The sequence below is a fragment of the Phalaenopsis equestris genome, unplaced genomic scaffold (assembly GCF_001263595.1).
Source record: "Phalaenopsis equestris unplaced genomic scaffold, ASM126359v1 Scaffold000504, whole genome shotgun sequence".
NCBI lineage: Eukaryota > Viridiplantae > Streptophyta > Magnoliopsida > Asparagales > Orchidaceae > Phalaenopsis > Phalaenopsis equestris.
This window is the reverse complement of record NW_018164944.1, coordinates 469155-479893: the sequence shown is the minus strand read 5'-3', so window position 1 is coordinate 479893 and position 10739 is coordinate 469155. Positions and strand designations below refer to the sequence as shown.

At 37.6% G+C, this 10739-nt stretch overlaps 1 protein-coding gene across 1 annotated transcript; it reads right to left on the bottom strand.

Moving 5' to 3' along the window:
• Nucleotides 1-5982: 5982 nt before the first annotated feature.
• LOC110028226 (probable methyltransferase PMT15) lies at nt 5983-9624 on the bottom strand. Its single transcript, XM_020729984.1, has 5 exons — nt 8735-9624; nt 8381-8591; nt 7582-8272; nt 6788-6865; nt 5983-6553 (listed from the first exon to the last, which is right to left on the bottom strand). The coding sequence occupies exons 1-5, from the start codon at nt 9431-9433 to the stop codon at nt 6310-6312; spliced, it is 1923 nt and encodes a 640-aa protein (XP_020585643.1). The 5' UTR covers nt 9434-9624; the 3' UTR covers nt 5983-6309.
• Nucleotides 9625-10739: the final 1115 nt, after the last annotated feature.

Below are 10739 nucleotides of genomic sequence, written 5' to 3'. Positions count from 1 at the left end.
GAATATCTACCCTGATAATTGGAGGGGTTCGGATTACCTAAAATCACCAAAACTCCACCTTTGTGCCATTGTCGAGTAGCTAAGAAAGGAGACTCAAGATGCCTGTCACGAGGTAGCTCCTTTCCTAACCCTCCTTCTTAATTCTCGGTAGGTATTATTGTACTGTGAGATTCGCTCTGATCGGAATGAATGAACCGAGCTATAAGTTGAAGCTCTATATCGATTTTTTTTTTTAGCCGGTTTAGAGCCATATATGAATCAGTGCGAACGGACTCGAGATCGGCTCATATTTTTTATTTATATAAAAATGACTTATGTAATGTTAAGATCAAGGTTTAAGAAACCAGACCAAACTGGCCGGTTCGACCGTGAACTGGCTAGAGGTACGGTTTATGTTAGCCTAAAAATCGTCACTGGATTGAGCCGACAATGAATTGGCTGGAACCGACAATATAATCGTTGAACTAATTTATTTTTGTAGTGCTCATTGAGAGATAATTTTTAAATTATAATACTTTGTATCATTCCTATAAATTTGTTGTTGTTTTAATTTATAGGCATAGTTATTCCTATTAAATGATGTCTAGCATAATTAATTAATTACTATATATTTATGCAATTGAGTATTCAATATTAACTTTTTGTCTTTTGTCTCCTTAAATATTTTTTATTTGATGCTAATATTTTCTTATTTTTAATTCTTTTTAGAGAAACGATTGCTTAAAATAGTGGAATTAAGAAGTATAAGGAATCAATATTGTTATTTGTTATTGATGACAATGTTAGTCATTCAAATGAGTTGTTTAAGTTCACGCATCATTTGTTTTTCATGATTTATTCTTAATATTATACATACTACGACATTGTTATGTCATTTAAGTTATATTTAAGATTTTTTTTATATTTATGACGTTCAGTGCACTTTTGGTTCAACTATTGAACCATGAGCCTCCTCTTCTATTATAATGTCAGGTCTGATTTTTAAAACCTTGAGTAAGATTGAATATAACGAGTCGTGTGCCAGTTTCGAGCTAAAACGGATCTAACAACTCAAGTTGAGCTAGTTAGTTTCAGTTTTGAACCATTTTGAGCTGATTTCAGGCTAAAATTAATCCAACTAACTCAACTTAAGCACCTTGTTTCGATTTCAAGCGGTATTGAGCTCGATTCAGTTTCAAGCCAGCTCGGCCAAAAAACAAATATAATAACCCACGAGCCGATTTGGAGCCGCATTAAATCCATCTGAGCTGATTTCAAATCGAATCCAGCTCGGCTCGACATCGGACCGTTAATTGCCCTGCTCATATTATATTTTAGAAAGATTTACTATAGTATTTTGTTGAGAAATTTAGGGCTAAGAAACACAAGAACCGACACAAATCCATAAGAAAATACAAAGATTTAACGAGGTTCGGCAAAGATGCCTACGTCTTCGAGAGCAGAGCGGCGACTTTCTTTCAATTCAGAAAAAGAGTACAGGATGTTTTTAGGGTTACAAAACAAGGCATATATATAACCCTAGAGTACAATATATAATTACAAAATTACTCATGTATCGTACCGCGAGGGCGTTGCCCCTGCACCCCGAACCCACATAATGTAACTCTCCCGATTGGACAAATGTTTCGGCTCCACTCCATTCGCGAGCTCCGCTACGCTTGCTCGCTCAGGAAAAAACTATTAAATTTAACAAATCAAAAAATAATCTAACTGCCAAAATGATTGTTATCAACGTGGCTCTCACCTAATATTTTGACGGTTCCCTTCAAAGTTAATTTTGTGAATGATTAGCTTTTCAGAGATTGCTTGAGAAAGTGCAGAAGCCGTGAGCTGTCTTTGCGGAAAGGCAGAAGTTTTGCATGGTTAAATCAAATCGCACTTAAAACAGTCTCCACCCAAGCCTTGTGAAGCGGAAAAATGGAAGCTTGGAATATTTGTTCATTTACTTCTGTAGCTACATTTTGGGCTTACCTGCTGTCGCTTCTTCCTTACTGCTCATATTTTATATAAATAGATACATACTTTATGTTATAATCCAAGGAATAAAATGTGAGGAAGGAGAGAGAGAGCAGAGTAATTTAAGACCAACATAGGCAAGGTGTAGGGATTAGGAGATTATTCCTAAGTTTTTTGAATGGCAGGATTTGAATAGTGCTTATATTTAATGTTTCCCATTTATCATTTCTAAACGTTAAATGTATAAGTGTCTAATTCGGTCATATTTTCAGTTAAGAATTAGGATTTTGGGGAAGTCTTCTTTCTATTGACTTCCCCGTTTAGGTGGGTAAATTTTATGCTTCGGGGGAGACTCTTAGGCTCGATCTTTTTAAATTGGTTTATCGTGACTAGCCTCTTGCAGTAAGTTTATCATTGTTGACCATCTGAGCCAACTTCTTGCAATTGGTCCCTCATAGTTACCTGTTTGTGGTAGGCCTATCGCTGTCGGCATCCTATAGTCAACCTCTCTTGGTTATTTGTCTATGGCTGGCTTGTCGTGGTCGACTTCTCTTATGAGTGCTTTGTTGATTTCTTTTCTTGATTTGTTGAGCACTTAGTTTTAATTATGAAGAAAACTTGTTCTCCTCTCTCAAAATTATTTTCGTTATCGCCCTTCTTCTTGTTGGTGGAATGAGAGTCATTCGGTTTCTATCATTTCAAGCAACCACATATTGGTTGTATATATTTAATTTTCCGATTATAATATATCTTAGAAAAATATACTATGATAAGAATGAGAGAATTAAATGTTATAATAAATTTGATTGTTTAATAAATAACTTTGTTTTTTTAATAAATGATCATATATGAATGTTTTCTTGGATGACTCAAACTTATAGTGGCCTTGAGTAACTATTCTTTTGTTTTCATCATGTTCTTATTGGGAGATCTTTCATGAGGTTTCTAATTTCATAGAGGTGATAGACTAACATATAGTGCATGAGTCATCCTTTGAGTTAGACTCTAAGTCAATATGCACCACCAACATTCTATTCTTTAAGTTCGTTGGAGAAGCTCTTGTAGTTACTTTTTGGTTCTTATTTTGGATTACTCCAGAAATTCTTATAGTTATATCTCAAGCTCTAAAGTTTGGAGAGGTGTAGCACTGTTTTAACTTTGGGTTTTGTCTTCATCTTTCAATGTCGTTTCTTATCTTTATTTTTCATCATTTTCTTGTAACTTTTTTCTTTTCTTTCTTTTCAATGTCGACTTCTTTTCATTTTTATTGTTCATCATTGTCAAGTTTAGGCATATTGTTTTTACTATGTCAGAGTGGAAATTTAGAAGGATCGTATTTGAGCATCATAAAAATGAGGAGAGCAATATGTAGTAAGTGTGCACTAATTGAATGAAAAAAAATTAACAATAAAAAAATCCTTTAAATTTTAGAAACAAACAGAGGAATTTCAAAGTCATCTCGATTATGAAGATATTCTCGAGAGTAAAACATGGCCAAGATATTAGATACTTGGCTATTACATGTTAATTCCAATTACCTTAATTTTTAGAATTATAAATGTCTTTTTGAACATAATGGAAGTCACCAAAGTTATGTAGCTATGTTCGTTAAATAGAATTTGAGTTGCATATGTAGGTAGCATGTCATAGCAAATCCGGCAAAAGTGACCACATAATTATCAACCCAACCATCTTATGTGTAAAGTAATGTAGTTTTATATGGGCATTACAAAATAGTATGTGTATTTGGTGGCAAAATGAACTTTAGGGTTTAACTTATTCCAAAATGCTTAATTTAAATCAATGGGTGAGAATCATTGCCAAAGTTGTTTTTATATTATTGAAGAGTTCATTTATGTTTACATTAGAAAAAGGGTTACAATGATGACATATATGACCCAAAAGTGATTTAGAGTTAAATAGCATATGAGTTGAAAATTTCTTAATTGAGCTTGGGCTAATAGAAATTATTATCAAATGATGTAGTTGTGCACAAGTTGTCTAGCTCTTTGAGATCATGTTAATGGCCATTAGCAAATCTCACCATTTTTTTTCATCCTGATTCAAAGTGATTATCAAGGGAGGATAAGTTGTTTGAATTGGCATAAGTATATCGTCACTATCATGTGTCCTATGCATAACTTTTGATTGTTTCAAGGAACTTATCCATCGTAACATGAGGAAACATATTTATCTCGCAATTTGCACTTCAGGTTTACCAACTAAATCCATATAAGTTGGTCTCCATAGGTTATGGGTTTGATAAAGACAATCATTCAAAAATAGTTTTGTTGTGCAAGTCAATTTAAGAGAACCTTGTAAAACAGTATGCTTGTTGTAGAATTGATGCCAATCAAAATAATCTTCTACTTTAACTTCTTAATCTAGAGAAATACCATAGTTGCATCATTGATCAAAAGATGGGCAGCTTAAAGAACATACTTCAACATCCTGCCATGGTGAAGGAAACCCACACCTTGGAGGGAAGCCATAATGCCAGTACTGGCATGAAATTCAGCAAAGCCTCATTCATTTGTCAGGTATGCTAGATTTCAGGAATGTATTTAATATTGTCAGGCTGTTTCCAGTAAGAGTGGTGCAGTGTTGTGCATGGCTATTTGAAGTGAGGTTGTCCGGATTATTGATTGGAAAAGCTACAGAGATTCGTCAGCGACACTAAGGTTGATGAAACTAGCCGGTACGAACAAGATGTTCATATTAAAGAAGTTAGTATGCTTTACAGTAAATGTGATTTTCTTGGCCTTGCCAGTAATAATGGTTTTTAATGTTTTCATGAAGGATTTCAGCTAATGAGTAATTCTAACTAAATAATCATTCTGACATGCACAAAAAATAATGTCAACATGGATCTCATGATAGAATAAATGGCTCAGAAGGATGACACAATCGATCGACATTCCTGTTAGCGATCAACGGATTAATGCTAATAAGGGAAGCGTTTGGATCAATCGATCGTAAGAACGTGCTAAAGGATTTACCACTGAATGACAATCGGCCTTAAGGTCGATTGGTAGATTGTTGAGTTTGAGATCAAATATCAGTGGAGTAGAGGTCAAGCGAACGACCAATGAAATTCTCGCGGACCGATATCAATATGTCAATCTTATTATATTCAAATATATTTGTAATTATTAAAAAACCCTTCTAAAAACTAATCATAAGGGGTCTGTCATGTCCTTTTGTAAGACTGAGGATCATCCCTATAAATAGGGACCCATACCATGAATAAAAAGTTATGTATTATTGTGATTCTCTACTACACTCTCTCTTGACTCAATTTCTTTACCTCATGTGTGTTTCCCGGACACTTTTGGATTCAACAACACATTTCTCAGGCCTCGACACTCGCCTGACATATCCCAAACACATGTCGGATACATCCTTAACTTATCTAATTCAAATAATATTAAAATAAAAAAAAGGACACACATGTATCCTAAATTTATACAAAAAAAATATTTTTTAAACATCTATAGTATATTTTTTTTTAATGAAATGAAAAAAAAATAAATTAAAGATTAGATCTATCTGTTTGATTTTTTGTTGTCCGATTTATTCTCTAACGAACGAACAAGCTTGAGTGGTTCATGTTTTGGTAGATGCTGGCAAATTGATGTATATTTAAACCAAATTATAATGCCTAAATAACAACTTTTAAATAAAATAAATCCCCTAGACTTAACCTTTACATAAAAGCTTCAACTGCCCTGCACGTCCCATAAGTTGATTTGTTGCATGCCACTAAAAACCATTATGTCAACTATTTAGTCAACAAATCCCTACAATGAGACCAACCAAATGAAAGCATAAAACGTACACTTATGTACATACCAAAATGTCATTAAAATAGACTTAGAAATTAAAACGGGGTACCCTTAAAAACCTTGCGAAAGGAATAAATAAATCATAATTGCCTAGTTTCAAGTTGGGATAATGATATCATTAAATAGAGGAAGAGTAAGTCCTAATCAACGCTCATTATTATAATAAAAGCAGATAATTTGATAAAATTAATAATAATGATAAGATACATACTTGTGGTCCGTCCAAACTCCAACTTGCCGTTGCAGTTGAGCGATACATAAAGAATCCCACCCTCATAAAAAATGAAATTACATAACCAATATTTCGTGCGGAATCCGCACATGTGAATTCGTGTTGTTATTCGATGGTATTTGTTGGTATTGTGGTGGTATTTCATCACAATACCTATCAAATCTGCATCTATCTGGTCCGCGCTAGTATTTATTTGGAAACAAATACACAGCCATTTGACTCAACTATATAATAACAATTAATGGAAAAATAATAATTAAAAAAGCTCCTTAACAACTATGAAATTGCACCCGAAACCTTCTGGTCTTTGGCATCTGCAGTCCAGTAGGTCTTCACTGCCAAAAGAAGCTTCTCCCTTTGAAGAGGGCCATCCTCATGGTCCAATATCTGAGCCTCCCATTTTATCCCTTCTGTGATGCTCTTTATCTTAATCACAACATCCACATCGTCTCGTATAATCACTGTCCCCTCGGGCCTCAGAATCCTATCCATCTCGAGAAGTATATCGTCCATCTCGCACCTGCAACACATGCCCGACACCGAGATCAATCTTAAAGATAGATGAAGTAGGGCGGGTAAGGATTTGATTTCGAGCCAAGTTGGAGTCAGCTCAAAATTAGTTTCTTATAATCACGTTGTACCAAACAGCTCTATGATTGCGATGCAATATTTAAAAAAACATTATCTGCTATTATTTGAACAAATAGATGAATAATTGTAATCCAAACAATTTTTTTGTTGCATAATCACCAACCTATCTTTATAGAGGGTAAACAAGGAGTCAGCATGGAGAAGATCATAGGTCCTTGGATATGTTGACATTGCCTCACACCTGCAGGAAAAACAAAAAAGCAGAGCTTAGTTCAAGTAATAGAGTGAAAGAGAGAACAGGGTAGTAGAGAGGAGACAGAAGTGAACAGTAAAATACGAAATGACCCTATTTACAGGTAATTAGGCATAAGGGGTATCGATTTAAGATTCATGTATGCCCTCTAATCATTAGATTTATGAGGGTTATTTTAGTACTTTGTACATGTTTCTGATATATCCATTGATAGAGCTTTTTCCCAGGTGATGGGCCAATGCCGGTCGATAAGCCTTAAGTTGGTTGGCCCGTCCTAGACTGATCGGTCTGTATTTGGCCAATTGGTCTTAGTTTCGACCGATCTCTTTGTTATGGCTCGACGGATGATAGCTAGTTGGTAGATCTTTCTATATGTTTTACATATTTTTTGTGTACACTAACAATCAATAATTAAGATAAATTTGGTCCCAGATAACTAGTTTTCAGTATTAACTGATTTTGGAGTAAATCGAACATTAATCTAAGCGCAAATTCGCTTCTGTGCAGGCAAAAGAATTTAAAGTTTACCATTATGAATGATGAAGATGATCCCAATACAAACAGACATAATAAATTTTAATTCAGAAAAAAAAAAGAGGGTTCGTCAATGACAAATCCAACATGCCTGGCAGATTTTTACAATATATTAGGTTGGATTATAAACTTAATTCATGCTCAAAATGCGAAATTTTGCAGGAACTAACCAGTCTTGGTGCGTTCCGATCAATCCACGCTCGTATACGACGCCAAGTGTGTTGGTAGTCACCTCTGTTGGGACAACATTCATCACCCATACCGGTTCGTCCGCAAGTGCGGCTGCGAAGCCGCCGAGCTTCGCATTCATGTCAAGCAGGTTGTGATATCTTCCCTCCTCCCCAAGCTGCGGAATCACGCTCCTGTAATGATTTACTCTCTTCCTCCACAGTTCAGAATCCAACCTGAAGCTATCTGCGGTGATGCCAACGATGCTGCCACTTGCTATCCTTGGAGGCACGGCCATGAGTCTCTCAGGCCATTTTTTGAGCTCGCCGCCGGCAACGTCTTTGATGTTATCGACTTCGGGGAGGGGGGTGATGCAAGGTTCCATCTTTATGTACCAAGCGGAGTCCGGATTCGGAGAGGAGCAAAAAGGTGGGAGCTTGATGATCTTACGGTTGATTTTGCAGTGAACGTGGTTGGTGGGTTTTTGCCAGATAGCGATGTCGCCGTTCTCCTTTATCTTCTTCCAGCATAAGCTTCGTGCAATGGATTCAATGGAGTTCTGCTCTGCGTTCAGGTCTTCCTGTGTTCTCTCCCACCCTTTCCAATGTCGCTTCCAGTTGATAGGCGGGCCGGAGAGGATCCAGTACCCACCAGGCCGGAGAATTCTGTCGATTTCGATCAGGTATAGCCCGTCTGCGAATTTGATCGGTGATTAGTATTCGCAATCCTGCAACTTCCGGAGAAGGGAGATGAAAAGTACAGATTTTGATTCCTTCGTTGGTGAGTTTTTTTCTTACTTACCATATTGATGCCAAGGGATGAGGCAGCGGGAGCAGTGCGCCATGTCAAAAGCCCGAGAGGGGTAAGGAAGGCGATTGGAAGCCATGACTCCGATCATCGCCGGCACGCCTCGCTCGAGAGCGAACTGAACCTGCGCCTCGTGAGAATCCCGCGGAGCGAAAGACATGGCTAGGATGTTCCGCGAGAGAAGAAAAGCTCCCCAGCTTGCCACCTATGCCAGAGAAAAATAATACAAACTATTCGCTAAATTCTTCCCCATTAAAGATTTAAAAGGGGTTAAAAATCCCAACTTTGGCCCAAAATCGGTCGCCGGCGACTCCGAGGAAGAGAAACAGAGTAAAGAATAAAACTTACCCCACAACCAGTGTCGATCGCCGTGCGGATAGAGCCGTCGCTGAGAGAGATGAGGCGATTGATATCATCGATGTAGGCGTCCGCACCATTGGGAAACATGGTGCCGCCGCCGGGGAATCGGAACTTGTCGCCCTCAACTCTTATCCAGTTCTGCACCGCTTTCTCAACAGTGAGCTCCTTATGCGGCACGTTAGCGAACCAGGCAAGCTCTCTGCTCGCCGGCCACGAGAACGGAGTTCGATAACCCGGCGGTGCCGGAATAAGGCACTTGAGAAGCTCGCCCTTTGCAGGGCAGTGCCGCTCACGGTATATGAGACGGTCGCGCACGAACTTGAGGGAACGGTGTACGTCCTCGCAAGGAGTGTATTCGGAAAGCTCGGCGGTGCACGGTGGAAAGTGGCGGATTGCCGAAACCAGAGCGAGGGAGTCATCGGCCCTGTGGTGGGCGGTGAAGTCGAGTTGGGATGTTGTTTCGGAGGATAAGGAGGTGGGGAGGGAGACGTCGATTCGGTCGCAGGGAACGGTGGCGATGAGGGAGGTGGTGGTGGTGGATGCAGTGGTGGCGCCGCTGCGTTGCCAAACGCCGACGAGGTAGGAGATGGAACAGAGGAGGAAGATGAGAGTGATGTTGATTACGTTGAAGTGTTTCAAGTGTGGTTTGCTGCGGATGCCGGAGACGGGTTTGGCTGCGCCGGCCATAGTTTGGGTACTATTTGCTTTGGTTTTTCTACGGAAGGAGGAACAGGAGAAGCGAGGAGACGAAGAATAGGCGTGGCAATAGAATATAGATCATAGAATACGTGGGGATTACTGCAGGCTGCGGAGGGAAAGGGTCATCTTTGGAAAGGAAAAGGCAGACTAGATGTCATTTGATCTATTTCCCAAAAATGAAGACGATAAAAGCATTAAAAAAGAAATCATGAGGCGATTGAAGTTTTTTCCCTAGCTATTTTTTAGTTACAATTAAATTTTTTTTTAAAAAAAAATAAAAAAAAAATAAATTGGAAGTTAAAGTGCAGATAGGGCTGTCAAAACGGCTCGTTGTTCGCGAGCAGCTCGTGCTCGGCTCTTTGAGAAGCTCGTGTTCGGCTCGTTTTGATTTGAAATACTACAAATAAAAAATGTAGACGTTATTTCCCCTTGTGAACTGTGTCCGAAGAGGTGGTAGTGCTCTGGTTGTATCCTCTCCAAGGTAGTGATCGTATCCTCCCTTCTTACCTAGTACTACTCATCAAATATATATATATATACACACACATTTGATTTGTAGTATTTCAAATCAAAACGAGCCGAACACGAACACACACACACTTTTTGAGCTCTGAGCTCGAAATATAAATGAGTCGAACACGAGCAGAGCCTGGTGTGAAGATTTATAATATAATATTTTATTTTTATTCAGTTATCATAGAATAAAAATATATTAAATTTAAATATTTTCATTTTTATTTTTGATTTTTGACTTTCTGTTGTCAAAAATCAGTTGGCTGGGTTGTCGTTGGTTATTGGCTCAGATGATTGCATGCAATTGGATAAATGAGTCTCTTGGTCTCTTGTCAGTTGACTCTCCTTTGTTATACTTCCTTCTGGGCAGTTGGATCTCGCGATCCGTGTCGGTACAATCTTGCAATAAAAATAGAAATTTTTTTCTTTAATTACAAAGAATTTATTTTTCCAATACTAAATTGATATTATTTTGTAATAATAATAATAGTAATAATAATAAACTTAAATGGATCCTTAATTTTTAGCATTGGATTTGATGGATAGTTTGCTATAATATATTTAAATATGTAAGAATTGTGTAGTATTTACGTAAATACCCCCATTTGATGGGAAGTTGAATTATTATAAAATTATCTATTAATAAGAATAATGGACTTTACATTAATAAGTCTTGAAGTGAAGTCGGATTTGTCCCAAGTTATGGACAGGAACACCTGAAGCCTTGAACATTAAATTCCACGGGATAGGTTAATTAAATAGAACCTGCGCCAGAATACAC